General features: G+C 39.7%; 1 protein-coding gene across 1 annotated transcript in view; it reads right to left on the bottom strand.

The window, feature by feature from the left end:
* Nucleotides 1-9,717: 9,717 nt before the first annotated feature.
* CPVL (carboxypeptidase vitellogenic like) overlaps nt 9,718-17,451 on the bottom strand; it is an 89,208-nt gene continuing 81,474 nt past the window's right edge. Inside the window, exon 13 of the mRNA XM_077809318.1 lies at nt 9,718-9,859. Within this exon, the coding sequence (XP_077665444.1) occupies nt 9,737-9,859 (123 nt within the window). The 3' untranslated portion in view covers nt 9,718-9,736. The remainder of the gene's footprint in view (nt 9,860-17,451) is intronic.

Genomic DNA, 17,451 nt, shown 5'->3' with positions numbered 1-17,451 from the left:
CCTTTTGTGTCAAATTGCCACTAAATTATTAAATACAATCTGTTAAACATATGCTATAAAGATTAAAAAAAAGGTTTAGAATCCATTGAAAACACAATGTATTTAATCTATCGGCTTTATCCTTTATCTCCATGGAAGTGCCTTTAATTAAATTACAAGGAAGTGAAGATTAAACTAGTATTAAAAATAACTTTTCCTCTTTATCTTGATCAATTTTAGCAGCTTTTATTTGAAGGGTGGCTATAGAATGCTGTTGTTGAATAAAATCTTTTAATTCTGAATGATTGTCTGAGGAAGACCTATGGAATCATAAAACCTGCCGCATAACTAGTTTCCATGAGATTTAAGTGGTGAGATAACGATCTAGCCAATAGTATTTGGTGTAAATCACCATTGCTCCAATGAATTAAGTAAAACTATGCAGACTTGCATCATCTGAGGAGCTAGCCTAATAGTCCTGATACACTGTTGTATCAGGAGTTCCTCACGTACTTTAAGTTAAGCTTGTGTTAAAGTATAAAGTAATCAGGGCTTCTAAGCACAGCCCACTGCTGTGATGAGTACTTTGCTGGTCACGAACAACAAGATCAACTGCTTATTTCTAACAAAGTGATAGTACTATACTTAACTGAAAAATCTGCAAGAAAAGGCACTCTGCTGAATTGTCATATGCTGGATCTAGAAAGACTCTTCTGAATGAAGCATAATTTATTTCTGAAAATTGTCACCATTTCTTCCTGTGTACACTTTATAATACAGTATATGTAAAATTAAAGTCTATAGTTTTAAAGGACCAGGACACATTATAAAATCACATGTCTGTCTTAATCATTGGATAGTCCATAATGTTTTAAGTAAATTGACTTACAAACCTGTGCACATTTGTGATGGTGGACTTAAACATCTTCTGTCTCTTATTACAGACAGTAAGGGTTTCAAGGTAGGGAGATATTTTTTTCAAAATCCTGTAATGGAAATAGTTCTGTTCAGCCAATTCATTTATAGAAGTTCTCTGATAAAAAATGTTTGCAGACTTCTTCAAAACATTAGGTAATTGAAGCCAAAGGGCCTGGAAAATTAAATGAAAGCAGCATCATTATGCTCCTTGCATTCTTTATTTCTTTATAAATATTTGTACTTTGATTATACTGTACTACTTAGTACCACATGATGAAATGTGGTATTGGATCAAAGCTGCTGGCCACACTATAGGAGAGCTTTGTTTAAAAGGCTGATCTTAACATTAATGGTATTCCAGTATGTTTAAGGTTATTACACCATAAATGACCTCAGAAGGATGTTTCAATAAGCTAAAAATCTAGAAGCAAGTCTTCCCATCCATTTCCTCAAACTAAAGTGAAATACCATTGTTGCCTCCTTTTAAAAAAAAAAAAACAAAAAAAAAAAACCAGTTGTACCCAGCCTTGTAGAGATGGTAACCAAAAAACCCACAAAACCCCACATTAAGAATACTAAGGTTGCAAAATCAAGAACTCAAAAAGTTAAGAAATTCCAGTATTTAGGTTGCCTGTGAAACTTAATTCAGCCTCTTTTTGTGTATCCATTATGATTGTCTAATTACATAGTCATAGAATTTTTCCATAGTATCCTCACCTCATTCAGTGCACTGCATGGACCATGCTCACCGAAGGGGCAGCTGTTGGTATTCTTTTTATTGTCCTCATTCAGTGTGTGGCCTAACGCCTTATTACTGCTCACTGTCTAAACCCACTACTGAATACTGTTTCCTTGTCTGCATTTCTGTGGGACTCGACATTGTAATATCGGAGTGCTTCACGAACATTAATTTATTTTAACACCCTAGTGAGATAGGAAGGCATTGTCCCCATATTACAGATGGGGAACTGAGGCAGAGAGAGATTAAGGCCAAAATTATCAAATGTCCAGCAATTTTGGGTGCCCATCTTGAGAAGCCTACCACCTGATATCTAGGAGAATAGCACTCTATTCAATGTACAGCTCTCATTAACTTCACTTGCAGCCGTGAGTGCTCAGGAATAATTTCTTAGCACAAAGCAATCCTATCCAATCTGAAAATATGGAGATTGTGCTTAAATAAAAGTTGTGTTCAGCTTGCATCTCTTTAAAAAGTCAAATACTTATGTCAATTTCCAAACATGAATGTCTTCTTGAGGAAAAAGATTGCTACTCTCTCTCTAGTAAGCATAAAATGCTCTCCTGCTTTGATTTTTTTGTTACCTCACTCCACCCTCTCATCTGGTATAAATCAGTGTAGCCCTATTGCTTCTGATAGTTATGCAGATTTATATCAGTTGAGGAGTTGGTCTAGTGACACACAGAGGTTTCCAATCACTCTCTACTTTTAACATTGATTCTTGTACATTGCAATAGGTATAAGCTCAAAGAATAATCAAATGAAAATGAAGATTATGTTCAACAAAATAAATACAGTTTTGTCAGTAACAGCGGCTTTGCTATAGATTGCTCACATTGGACAAGAATAAGCAAGATAAACAGTGTATGTTGAAAGTGAGAGGGTCAGTTTTCTATATGCTGTTAAACTAGCATCTGTGCACTGACTTCATTGGGTGTCAGTCTGGCTTTCCATGAGTCTGAGCACACAGTATAGCAGCATTTAAGCTCTTGTGATTGTTAGAATGATTAAATATGAGTGATATTATCCAATAATTTAACTTTATTTTAAAAAAAGGAATATAGTTTATCTTTGTATCTGCTCCCCTAACTATTCACTTAGTGTGTCCCCCCTTCAGCTTTGCACTTTTCTTCAAAACTGCCCCTTATATTTAGAACAGCTTTGCCCTTGTGTGCCAAGTGCTCTCTTCCTCTTTAAAACATACTTCTTTCGGAAAACCTTAATCTGTACAGCGATCGCTGTATAGTCTACATTAGTGACTGTGATATCTTCAGAAGAGGGTCCTTGTCTTTACCTGCTTGTAAAGAACTATGCATTTTATGGAATTAAATAATAATGCCATAATTAAAATGTGGACACAATATACAGAGAAAAGAGGCAAGTTATTGACTGACTAACTCAAATATCAGTCCCTGAGGGACAATTCAGAGTTATAGCAAAGAAGAAAAATATCTGAAATAGAAGTTATGGAAGATTTTTTATGGTTGTTGTCATATACCATGTGTGCATAATTGTAGCCTGCAGGAATTGAAAAAGATTTAGAAACTTTGGAACTTGACTATTTCAGTGGAGGAAATCTTCAGGCTGGATGAGGCTATCAAGTCTAAATAGGATAATGGCAGAGTTCTACCAAAAGTTTAGAAAGAGAAATCCCCATTCTATTCCCTTTTCTTGGAAGCTGAAGTAAGGAACACTACAGTCTACTAGACTTGGACTTCAATCTCTCGATCACCGAAAATGACAGAGGCCTTCAGTTCTTGCATCATTTTAATTATAGAGTTTTTTAAAAATCACACTTTTCACAAAATTAATTGAGATTATACTCCACCCTTTGGTAGGTAGTATGTTAAAAATACACATCAGCAAACTTGAGAGCTGTATTTAAATTTAAGAGTGAGATTAAGTACCCTGTAATTGAGATGCCTCTGACTACAGAAAAGATACTTGACAGACAAGAATAGGATAAGTTTCTTTTAAATGAAATTCTGAACCTATATATACATTTTGGATTCAAATTCTAGTGCAGCATTGGGAGCTACATGTATCCAGTGGTCACTGCTGTGGTCACTGCAATGGAAGAGCCGCAGTTGTATTCAGAGAACATGATAAACGTGTCTTGTCACCTCTTGTTTATCTTAGTGACAGCACATGTAAAATTATCAGATCTAGCCAAATAACAGACTTAGATGGAGTGAGGAGAATTGTTTTAAATATGCAGAATTTACTCAATTGGAAAATTCCAAACTAGTGCTGAGAATGGTGAGTTAGTTTTGAAATGGTAAAAAATTGGGAGGATAAGATAGTGACGCTATCTGTTCTATTTAACTATACTTTTTGTCACAATTGCATTTTAAGTGGCTAAACAAAAGGACATAAAATATTTTAAGGATTTTACTTGAATTAGGGGTTGTAAAATCCCTCCAGTCTGGAGCCTTTCACGTCTAAGGCCTGCTGGTCAAAGCACTCAACGTGACCTCAAACGGTGGTGGCAACAGCATATGAAGAGAGAGGTGGTTTCTTAGATAGCCCGTTCGCAAACCAAATAAAGTTTTATAAAATAATGTCAACAGCTTTCATGATACCTGGACGTAGAAAACAATCCGGTATGTCTCACGTCAAGGTAAGAAATGGCTGATGCCCAGAGGAAGGTGCAAGAAACACTGCTTTAGGCAATGCGATAAGCTTCCCTTCACAGTCTAATAAAGGCCTCATCATACTCTCTAAACCTTGTATTTTAAGTGTGAAGTACAAAGTTTTATATTCCTATCAAAATTTTTTAGCATGAACTGTAACTCTGGATATTCTTGTTCACATAGATATCCAATCCCTCTGAGTCGTGCTAATTATTTCATTTGAATTTAAACTCTGGATCATGCCATCCCTCCTCCTGTAAAGATCTGGTGAGGGTATGACTCCAAGGATGACTAGTACTCAGTCTTTCTGGCTACTAGACATTTGCCATTGGATTTTCACAACTGTTGCGTTTTACCCAAATATTTCCCTGTGGTAAAAATTGCTACTTTCTAGAAATTTAAATTGTTCCTAAGGCAAAGAAAAATCAGAAAGCTTTCTGCATCACCACTAGCAGTTTATTATAAAACTGCTCTTGTTCAGCCTGCTTAGGTATTTCTATTGGCACACAACAGTGCTGGAGTTTTGCCCAGAGTAGCACAATCTTCTTATCCACTGGAGACAGAGTTAGCCACTACCTCAGCAATCAGATACTCTGCCTTCTACTAGACTTGAACATATTTTTCACTATTTTAACTACTGCAACACCTCTGAAGCTCTGTGATGTTCACACTTTATCATTTAATTTCTCTTGCCAGCACTTGTTTCCTCTGAGTTTATGGTTTTCACATGATCCTAGTGTTCTCTTCCAACTCTTTCTTTCAGTTGCTGCCTGCATTGACTACTTGCTTATGTTGTCATGCCAACTCCCAAGCTTAGAATCTCAACTTGAGTGGATGCCTTTTTTCAAGCATACACTTCAGTTACCAAGGTGCGTGAACAGAATACATGAGTGTGGGCAAACAGCTAAACCAGTATGGGTTTGGCACGAATTTCCAAGTATCCATTTCTGTTTCAGGAGTGCTCTTTGTCATTTTTGCCCTACTCCCTGGCATTCATGCCCATGCCACTGAAAATACATAGATTAGAAGGGGACCAAATGGGAAAAAAACATACACCTTAGTGTAATGACAGGTTTCAGAGTAACAGCCGTGTTAGTCTGTCTTCGCAAAAAGAAAAGGAGTACTTGTGGCACCTTAGAGACTAACCAATTTATTTGAGCATGAGCTTTTGCGAGCTACAGCTCACTTCATCGGATGCATACCATGGAAACTGTAGAAGACATTATATACACACAGAGACCATGAAACAATACCTCCTCCCACCCCACTGTCCTGCTGGTAATAGCTTATCTAAAGTGATCATCAAGTTGGGCCATTTCCAGCACAAATCCAGGTTTTCTCACCCTCCGCCCCCCCAACACAAATGCACTCTCCTGCTGGTAATAGCCCATCCAAAGTGACCACTCTCTTCACAATGTGTATGATAATCAAGGTGGGCCATTTCCAGCACAAATCCAGGTTCTCTCACTCCCTCACTTTGGATGGGCTATTACCAGCAGGAGAGTGAGTTTGTGGGGGGGGGCGGAGGGTGAGAAAACCTGGATTTGTGCTGAAAATGGCCCAACTTGATGATCGCTTTAGATAAGCTATTACCAGAAGGACAGTGGGGTGGGAGGAGGTATTGTTTCATGGTCTCTGTGTGTATATAATGTCTTCTGCAGTTTCCACGGTATACATCCGATGAAGTGAGCTGTAGCTCATGAAAGCTCATGCTCAAATAAATTGGTTAGTCGCTAAGGTGCCACAAGTACTCCTTTTCTTTATACACCTTAGTGGTTAGCCATCTTTTTATTTTCCTCATTTAAGCAAAACTACTAACTTATCAAGTGACCTAGATAGAACTAACAAGAAATCCATAAGTGACTAGTTTATTTAGTCTCTCTGAAAGTCAGATCTTATTGAATTTGATTTACGTTTCACGCTGAGTCATTTCAGGATATCTGTGTAATCAATTTTCCAAATACCCAAGTAAAAAATTCAAGAAAAATACAGGAAATTAAAAATGTGGACTTTACCTTTTTTTTATACCCAGGTCACATGTAACAATTGTGCTTTGTTCCTTTTACTGTACTTAACAAAATGGTATGTACTGTAGGTTCTGTAAAACAGCCAGTGTCCAAGATAAACAATATTTTAGAATAGCTTTAATATAACTGACAGCCACATTCACAGATTAGTTCTGTAATGGATTTAACCAATTTTCTATAAATGGTAATAACTGTTAAGTAGAAGAAACATGGACATTTCATCTCAGACTCTCTGTAGTTCATTGGCGATTTCTATAGGCCAGCATGCACTGGATTTCAGAGGATCAACCTGTATTAAAGAAATGCAACTGTACTGAACTTTAATATTTCATGCACGGATCTTTTGAGATGTCAATTCACTTTCATCACAGCATATTTCATGCAAGAAGTTTTAAAAGCAACGCATTACAGTTCAAGTTTGAAACAGTGCTTAATAGGGTGACTTATTCTTTTGAGAAAAATACATTAGAGAATAAAGTAAGCTGATTCAGCCTTTTCATGGTGGGCTATTAGGAGCTTCGTTTTTCTCTAGTACATCAGACTAGTAGTCCTAGAATCATAGAAGATTAGGGTTGGAAGAGACTTTAGGAGGTCATCTAATCCAACCCACTGCTCAAAGCAGGACCAACACCAACTAAATCATCCCAGCCAGGGCTTTGTCAAGCCAGGTCTTAAAAACCTCTAAGGATAGAGATTCCACCACCTCCCTAGTTAACCCATTCCAGTGCTTCACCACCCTCTTAGTGAAATCATGTTTCCTAATATCCAACCGAGACCTCCCCAACTGCAACTCCTTGTTCTGTTATCTGTCATCACTGAGAACAGCTAAGCTCTATCCTCTTTGGAACCCCCCTTCAGGAAGTTGAAGGCTGCTATCAATTCCCTCCTCACTCTTCTCTTCTGCAGACTAAACAAGCCCAGTTCCCTCAGCCTCTCCTCGTAAGTCATGTGCCCCAGCCCCCTAATAATTTTTGTTGCCCTCCACTGGACTCTCCCCAATTTGTCCACATCCTTTCTGTAGTGAGGGGCCCAAAACTGGATGCAATACTCCAGATGTGGCCTCACCAGTGCCGAACAGAGGGGAATAATCACTTCCCTCAATCAGCTGGCAATTCTTCTACTAATGCAGCCCAATATGGGCCTTCTTGGCAACAAGGGCACACTGCTGACTGATATCCAGTGTCTCATCCACTGAAATCCCCAGGTCTTTTTCTGCAGAACTGCTGCTTAGCCAGTTGGTCCCCAGCCTGTAGCGGTGTATGGGATTCTTCTGTCCTAAGTGCAGGACTCTGTATTTGTCCTTGTTGAACCTCATCAGATTTCTTTTGGCCCAATCCTCCAATTTGTCTATGTCACTCTGGACCCTATCCCTCCCCTCCCCTCCAGCATATCTACCTCTCCCCCCAGCTTAGTGTCATTTCTGAACTTGCTGAGGGTGCAATCCATCCCATCATCCAGATCATTAATAAAGATGTTTAACAAACCGGCCCCAGGACTGACCCCTGGGGTACTCTGCTGCCATCTAGACATCGAGCTGTTGATCACTACCTGTTGAGCCCAGCAATCTAGCCAGCTTTCTAGCCACCTTATATTCCATTCATCCAATCCATACTTTTTTAACTTGCTGACAAGAATACTGTGGGAGACCATATCAAAAGCTTGATTTTAACAAAGCTTTTGACTAGTAGTCCTGTTTTAAAATAACCTGCTCTAAAATACAAGGCTTGAACTTGAAGTCAGCTTAAGTTGGTTTTCATTTCAGATTCAAAAAGGCTGAAAATGGCTGGAGGAAAGTTTGATCCAATGGATAGCTGTTGTGCATTATAGCTCTAGGACACTCATCCTCACAAGCTTGCCTGTGAACCACTTCCTATTAAGCCAGTGTGCTCTTACCTCAGTAGTGGAGCACCTCACTTTTCAACACAGTGAAACTTCCAGCTAATTGGAGCAAACACTAGGACTCTGTGTTCAGAGACCTTGAACACCTAAACAAAAAAACTCTTGTACTACCAGGTTGGAGGGGTAGAAAATACACACACACAGGAGGAGAGAAACAAACTGCAAAATGACCAGCAGAGATCCCCTGCATCCTACATCCAACAAATAGTAGTAAACCGATACAAAAGACAGAGAGAAACATAACCAGCCATATCCTTCATATAAAAGCAAGGATATTTTCATCTTGTCTGCTTCTTATTGTCCTGATATTGCTTTTCATGTAACTTGCACATTATTTGCTGCAGGAAAGGTATTGGACTGGGAGGAGATGTCTTAGATGGGCCATAATCTTAAAAAAAAAGATATTGAGACCATGGCTCCGTGAGCCTGCCTTGTTAATGCTGTTCAATCAAATGAATTTTAGTTAGAAAAGGAAAACTTATTTAATTTGGCCCTGGAGCCTCTGGATCATCTGAGCAGAGATAACCAAGAGCCAGGGAATTTAAACTGGACAAAGAATATCTGCAAATGATGTTTTGTTAAAAGATGTTATCCCAAGAAGCTTCAGTGATGATCTAAACTTCAGTATAGGCTGCACGTGCTGCATCCTTAGGCCTCATTTAGAAATCCACTGCTTTTGTTTTCACAAGCAGCAAGGTATAGAGCTTGCTTCTTGTTGGTCTGAGGTAAGGACTTCAGCTGTTCAGCAGTACATATCAGAGTGGTTGTATGGAAACCCTTACTGAACTAATTTCAAATGGCTGATTTAGAAGCTTGGTCAGGCCTTGTCTGGCTGCATGTTGTCCCAATTTCTGTATGTTCAGGTGCGTGACTCCAGCATTTGGGGAGACTGGGTGTGAGCACTGGAAACTCCCTAGAAGTGTGTGGGTGGGGCGGCATTGGTGCCCGGACCGTGGCCCCACCCTCTTCTCTGTCTCAAGGCCCGCCACCGCTCAGCCTCCTCTCCCTGAGGCCTCGCCCATGCTCCACCTCCACTCTGCCACAGGCCCTGCTCCTACTCAGCCCCATCTCCCACCTGCACCTCTCTGCCACTTTCCCCAACGCCTCCCCCACCCACACCTTTCCCCCCCTCTTCCCCGAGGCCTCCCGCACCTGCTGCTCATGCCTCTTTGCCCCCTCTCCAAGCCCACCCTCGTGCCCCTTCTCCCTCCCTCCCCCGCCCCCGGCCTCTAGTAGAATACATTAAAAATCTGATTATTTCACTAGTCGATGGATTAAGTGGCTAACATTTTTCCAAATTCTAAGGATTTTCCTGGGGTGAGGGGAAGCTTAGGTGACTTCAGAAAGTTAGATCCATGTTGTTTTCTCACAGCATTTTACCAATGGAAAATTTTCAATAAGACAAACCAGCAACAAGGAACATTTATATCCATTTTATTACACTCATCCTCAATTTCATGATTTTTCCATATGGCAATATACTATAGTACATTCAAAACATTTCTGAAGCATTTGGCAAGGTAGTACATTTACACTGCATTTTAAGTTTTAATTTTGGAATCATTTGTCTTCCATCCTTCTCCAGAGATAAATCTGTCAATCATGTCCAATGATCTTTCAGGTTGGTCATAAGGTAAAATATGTCCTCCACCTCGAACAATTACCTTCAGGGTGCAAAGGAAGAACAGATTAGTAGTAAATCCTGAGCAACAAAAGTCAATTTTGCCAGCAGAAATTAATTAAAACTGTGTTCTCTCATGTACAGGGATCTTAGCGTGCATGCTGAGTCAGAAGGATGACTCTTTCACTCTAGTCAGTAAAATATAAACCAACATATCCAAAGTCATGTGATCTTAGACCAGTTAATAATAGGATCAAATAACTATCAAGCCTAATTGGTAATCTTTGATATTTAGACAGGCCTAACATGGATACCGTTTGCATCATACTTTGATTTAGATGCTCTGAGTCTCCACAGGGAAACTAGCAGCAGCATCACCATCATATTGTCTGTGATTTATATTGCCTAGTCAAATATTCATCCTGTTGGCAAATGTTGAAAAGAACAGCACAAGTCTATATTGTATGATCTAATTTTGGAAACTGAATTTATTAGGAAACTTCAGGTCTTAAAATAATAGGGGCAATATTAGAATAATTCATTTTATCCAAACAGATGATAGATTATTTTCACGTTAGTTTATAGTCCTCTACTTTTTGATCTCATTAGACATCTTTCCCCTCTTGTGTATTCCAATTTTTGCTGAAATTCAGAAGGGAGCGTTAGCTAAATTAGCTACTTTACTCTGAATTGAATTATTCTCATATAATTGAAGTGTGAAACTGTTTATATGATTCTGTTTTTCAAAAGCATCTTGTGTTACAGTGCATTCCCAATTTTCCTGTGTTCAAATTTTAAGACATTCCTTTTCAGTGTATGACGCTTGTTCCAGTTCATGGAGTATTTCCTCTCTCCCTCAGCCCCTTCCTTATGACATGCTAAAAGTAAACAACTGTTTGACAACATCTTGAAGTCATTCCAAAGAAGATCTTTTACTGGCACCCACAATCTCAGTCTGTAGTAGTCAAACAGAAAGTAGTAATCAGGGTTCCGTCTTGGCCGTTATCTGACAAAACGACTTCTGTGCAGACATACAGCTGGACCGAGGACACCTAAATGAGTTATCTGTATGAGAAAATACAACCGTTGAGTTTAAAACATGTTTGGCAACTGGCAGCTGTTTTCTGGACTACATCTCAACAAAATATATAGCAGTAAAGGTCACGGTCTCATATACGTTCCATTGTGCCCTTGCTGCCTCCACTGCACCACTAGTATGGCTAGAGTAAAAAGAACTGTCAGTATATCTATTAAGTCCTTCTCTTTCAAGTTCATCATCCTTTAGGTACAGAAATTTGCAGCATGGCTTCATAGAACCAGCACATATGGTTTGAATAAATATGCATATTAAATGTTGATTAACAATTACATTCATATTCCTTTTATCTCCAAAGGACCTCAGTGCACTTTAGAAGCCAGTTTATCATCAACTACACAGGGATCCGCCACTGAAATACAGCAACAGCTTAATAGCACTTTGCAACCCTAAAGATTAGCTCAACAAGAAGTGAAGAATACCACCCCTCCCCATTTGACAAAAATACCTTTGTAGTTTCAGACGTAGGCAGAAGGTAATGATCCAAATACAATTTTGGCCCATACAGCCCCCTCCTTTCAGGATAAGAGTCACGTGCACTTTACAGACCACAAGTGGTCTTAAGACCTGTTTCACATTTCATTGGGAAGACTGCATCTCCAGTAGTACAGGATCTCCCAACATCCTGCAGAAGCACTGTTCAGTACTAATGAGAGGGCAGAATACTGTTGAATCAATAGGTGGCACTTCTTGCAGCACCTGGCTATGCCTGATATTTATTAAAGAACCAACAGGCCCAGTCCCTGCTTAATTTGAAAGATCTGACTGGAGCAAAAGCACAAGATGGCCTGGCTTGAAGCTTCTGAATTTTAGCGATTTGCCCATATGATTTCTGAAGCAGCCACTATGAGTAAAATTTTCAAAAACTGCCTAGTGACTTAGGCTGCTAAGTACCTAAACTACTTTTGAAGACAGGATTAAGGGGCTTTTGAAAGTTTTACATTTACCTCAGACATGTACTACCCATTCATTTTTTTCAATTTTTACAAATTAAACCATAACAGCCCCCATACAATTTCATAATATACATTAACCACAACAGCTAGCAAAGGCACAGCAACAATTATGGAGCATTAAGTAAGGTTAGCTCAGTGCAAGACTGCACACAGTTGCAGCATAATTAAATGCATCGCTAAGTACCAAATGGGGACTGAAAGATTCCGCAGCTTTCTACAAAGCGGTGAGGAAAGTTGTCTTTATAATCAGTTACTTTTACTGTTGCACTCTGCAAGGAAAGCAGAACCCACTAGGTTAAAAACAGTATCAAATGTCTCACTTACAGCCTGGAACGATAGCTCATCTTTAACCCACCCTATTGTGCTGCAGTCTCAGAACTCTGACACACTTTGTTCGATACCATATGCGCTGCAATTCTTCAGCGCACAATGGGAATTAAAAGCCTCTATCAATCTAGATTTTCAGCTTTAACTCTTAATAGTTTGGCTTTTTAAAAAACAATATTAATCTGTTTGGTCTATTCAGTTAGGCTAGTACAATTATTTCTTTGTATCTGATTTTTTTAGGCCAGGATTCTACTTTATATAGGAACAGATTTAGTTTTGCATTTATTTATTTTTAAGAGAAGAAGAAGTGGTATAAGTACTGGAAAACTTCCAGTTTCTAGGAATTCTGACATTCACACCAGACAAGAAGAAAGGCAGGAATATAAATTTAAGCATATTATTCTGTCACTGCTCCTCAAGCCTGACCAGGAAAGACCAGCCTTCCACAGGGTCATGAGAGAGAGTTCAGTCTTCATGCTAAACCAGTCCTGGGTCTTACCCAAGTAGGGACTGCCAGCTATGCCAAATTATTTAGGACATACATTATAAGACAATGTTAACTGAACAAAACCACAGCCAGTCAACCACCACATTCGTTTTACTTTGGCTTTTGGGTAGTTTAAATCCCAAGAGCTGCCAATGCTCTATCCCAGATAGCCTTCCGTTCCCTAATCCAATCACTACCATGACCAGAAGCTGCTAGCAGTGTCATGGAGGCCTGCAATGCTGTTCCAGATTTCTGTCTTAAACAAAGAACTGCAAAATCTTAAATCTCAAAACAAGAGCTGGTTCAGTAAAATGAATAAACAGCTGCATCTCCCCTCCCCCCTACTCTGCTTCAAAGAGATAAACACTGTTGGGGAAAGTAAACCAGCAGAGTTCACAGACTTCAGCTCTGACACTCTTTCAAGGAACAAAAGTAACAGTAGGATGCAGGGTCTCTGCTTACATTTACTGTGACCCAAACTTCCTTTTTGACCTCATTGTTATTAGTAAGGAGGACCGTGGCTGTAGGATGTCACTACACTGTCTGGATGCGGATGTTCAGGAATTCCAGTGAGGCTGACTTCTCAAGCATGAAGAAAGTTACTCTTCAAGTCAGGCTGGACTTGCATGCGTACTAGTAATATGGTTAAACAAACTCAATTTGTTCTGTTTATGTTTGTTATGTTTGTTAAAAAAAAAATCCTCACTCAATTGTAGTTTTATTCCTCTATTGTATTTGGGTGACTCAATTAACAGATAACCTGAATCATGACATTTTACATCTATACTGTTATCATGGGGTATAACTGCAGCTTGAGTAGACATACCCGAGCTAGCGTGAATCAATCTAGCTTGTATATTGGAGCAGCAAAGCTGAGCAGCACATACTTACTCATGGAGCTAGCCCATGCTGAATTACCCAGGGCTCTGGGTGGGTTTGTATAGTCCATGCTGATGTGTGCCCTGCTTTGGCTTCATTACACACTGCTAGCTTAAAACTAGCCTCAAATACATCTAGTCGAGCTGCAATCACACTTTGTGATTGTGGATAGAGATTCCTTGAGTGGAGAGTGCAATACAGACGCAAACAGTTGCCACCTCCAGTACATATACACCCATCTTAGCACATAAAGTACAAGCACTGGTCGTCAAATTGTTCAGATTCTCTTTAAATCCAGCTACAACATATGACCGACAACCTGCCATAGTGAATTCCAAAGGCTGACTCCCTGCTGTGTAAACTGGTGTTCCTTGGTCCTTTATATTTACTTTCCATTAAAAGTGACCCCCCCCCTTTTTTTTTTTTTTTATAAATGGGACAACATAAAACGAGAGACTGATCTTCTTCCTATCTACTCCTGACTCCAATACCTTGGTGAAGTCCCCTCTGATTAAGCTTTCAGACGCTCCATATCAGCACCCCACCAGATCTGACAATCTTAGTTACTCTTCTCTGGCTGGACCTTTTCAGTACCTACAGCAAAACCATGTTCTAGTAATGGTTGGTGCATTTGATTTGTTGGGGGGTTACAAAGCAGACCTCATGGGAGGGACAAGCAGTTGAAGGCTCAGGGAAGGAGCCAACTAGTATACTTTGCTCAGCTAAGGAATGGGTACCTCATCACAGTTCCTTGGGTTAGTGATATGCTGCCAAGAAGGCTTAATCAAGCCTCCTTAGTACTCATGAGGTTCTGCTGGCGAGTGCAGGTGTCCTCTTTCTCCCCTACCATACCTGTGCAACACAGAGTCAGATTTACCTTATATGTTCAAGGTGGGCAACCAAAATTCAGAGAGTAAGACTGAACACTTCTGAAATATGGGTCTCCACAGAGCTCTGTTATTCTCACTAGCCTAATTTTTAAAATGGAGAAACACATTGTTTAGTGCATGTGCACATTTAGGGCAGTTTTTAGTATGCTTATTTGATATATTTATTCTGTTCCCCAGAAAAATGTTTTAAAGAATTAAACTCATTGGTTTTCAATAGGGTAGTAAGTGTGCCCTGGGCTTCCAGAAGTCATGGAATCACTGGCTGAGCCTTGTAACTTGTTTGGGGATGGGGAAGAGGGAGAAGCCATTTCCAAAGTCCTCCTTACAGTCACCACTGGAAGTAATTCCAGGGCTCAGGAAGAGTGAAGATGGCAGACTTGTTTTGAAAGAAATTAAAAGGAAATGAGTTACCCTTTGATTTATTTCCCAGATTTTACCAACATCTGTAGTGACAAAATTAGTATCCTGGTTATCACTATGATACAGAAATAAAAACTCTGTCCTCCAGAGACTCCCATGTTAAAATGTCTTAATTGTTTTTGCTCCATTTTATTCTTTGCTACTTTCTTTGTTGGCTAGTAGCTAGTTAAATTTAGACAAGTGGTTCTTTGTGGCTTAGTCTAGGATATCAATAAGCATGTACAATTAAGCCAGTGAGGGAAGTACTGCAAAACAGATGTGAACAGCCCTAGACATAATTGGGTGGGTAATCTGCAGGAAGCACCAAGCAAAGAAAGCCAAATCTTTTCTTGCTTTTAGATCTCTGGCAAGGCAGCACAGCTGGCTAATAGTTGGTTTTTCAAGAAGCCCTGTGGCTTTTTGGTAATGCTCTGCAGTGTCATGCAGGAGACCAGCTGAATTCCTTATGTGGATTTATTTTTCCCTGGCTGGGTTGTACTGCAGAAGCAGCATGCTCTGTGTTATCTGTATCTCAGACAGAACCTATATTGCAGGTGTGGCCAAACTGCACCTCTTTTACAGTTAAAAAGTCATGGAGCCCCCCCATGCCTCCCCATTCTCTGCCTACCAGACTGGGGGCAGGGAGGGAGAAGAGCTCAGGGCTACTGCCCTGCAGTGGGGCGGTAGGGCTAGGGGCTTCTCCCCTGCAGGGAAAGGGATCTTGGGGCTTTAGACCCAGTGCTCCCTCCCCATAGGGCAGAAGCTCCCAGCCCCACCACAGGGCAGAAGCTGTAAGCTTCCCCTACACCCACCAGTCTGGTAGGCAGATAATGGACAATGTGGGAGGATTTGGGGGGCTCCAGGAAATATTTCAAGAGAATTTAAGCCCTGGTGAACCCGACAGTGTGAGAATGAGACTCTAAAAAGAGAAGCTCGCACATGTGCATTTCATCAGGAAACTGCATCATTTTGTATTCAGCCATTGTGCTGTGCAGACCTCATGAGTTCACGATTTTCCTGCATTCTGCAGAATACAAGCTGTGTTTACTGTTCGCAAGTCACATTTGACTAGTTTTAGATTTAAAGTGGTAATCCTACGTTAATTTCGTTGGATGACAATGACATCTTCAAATTGTAAGGAATGCAAATATAAAGAAGAAAACCAAAGTTTTAAGCCAGAACGGGAGGAAGATTTTGCATTCATTGCTAAAGGTAGCAAACCCTTGTGCCTTATCCACAATGTGCTGCTCACTCACTACAATACGAGCAACTTGAAACACCAATATGAAACGAATTACAATAATTTTGTCTCATTACTCTCCTGAATCAGAATTAAGGAAAAACAAGTTAACTGCACTAAAGTTATGCTTAAACAGTAAACAGACACTACTTTCAACGTTCAGTAAGGAAGTTGACACAACAACTGAAGCTAGTTATGTTGTGTCATGGAATATCGCTTGTGCTAAATGTTCATAATGTGATGGAGAATTTGTTAAGAAGAAATTTGCAGAAGTGGTTGCAATTTTAAATCCAAGTAACACAAAACTTCAATGACTAATAAAGAAAATTGCTATTTCACTCCACACTATGGAGAGGTGTATTTCCCAGATCAGAGCTGATGTTGCAAGCAAGAATTCTCTAGCATTCAGCCTAGTTGTCAACGAATCCACAGATATACAAGATAAACCACAAACAGCGACGTTTGCTATGTTTCTGTGGATGTAATTGTGAAAGAAGAAATGTTGGACTTAGTGGCACTAAAAGAAACAACCTGCAGTGTTGACGTAAAGAATGTACTTGACAAAGCATCAACAAATGCCAATGTACCACTGGATAAACTTGTCAGTGTTATAACAGCTGGAGCACCTACAATGGTGCGAAAAAAGAGTAGGCCTTATCAGACTACTGAAAAGTGATCCGAAATTTCCAGAGTTTCTCCCTGTTCATTGCATTACCCATCGTGAACATCTTGCAGGCAGACATTTCAAATACGACAACATTATGAAAACGGTCCTAGAAATTGTCAATTTCATCCGTTCGAATGGGAAAACTCGTTGACAGTTCAAAACTTTTATCTAAGAGCTGGATCTTGAAGACAAACTTAATGATGTCTCTTTCTACTGTGAGATAGTTATCAACCAGCAATGTCTTAAATAGGTTTGTGGGACTGTTGGAACCTATCAATGCTTTCTTTAAAGAAAAGAAAAAAAGTCCTATCCACAACTGGAAGATGAACAATGGATGCGGGATCTGATGGTTTTTCATTGATACTATGCATCATCTGTAAACTCTCAACTTGGCACTCCAAGGAAAGGATAAAATTATTTCTGACCTTACTCAGACAGTCTTTGGCTTCCAGAACAAGTTAAAGCTTCTGCAAAAAGATATAGTGTCAAGAGACTTCAACCACTTTCCTCATCTCAAGAGTAAGGTAAACACATTCCCTGAAATCAAAGTAGAAGATCACAAACTTGAGGAATACAGAGATAAATTACGAGGACTGCTTGATGACTTTCAGGCCAGGGTCGAAGATTTGCAGAAGTTGAGATCCTGCTTTGCCTTTCTTGTAAACCCATTCATAGTTGATGTGATCAAGAACAG

This window comes from Eretmochelys imbricata, chromosome 2 (assembly GCF_965152235.1).
Source record: "Eretmochelys imbricata isolate rEreImb1 chromosome 2, rEreImb1.hap1, whole genome shotgun sequence".
Lineage (NCBI taxonomy): Eukaryota > Metazoa > Chordata > Testudines > Cheloniidae > Eretmochelys > Eretmochelys imbricata.
The sequence above is the reverse complement of the archived record's forward strand: the minus strand, read 5'-3'. Positions and strand labels throughout refer to the sequence as shown.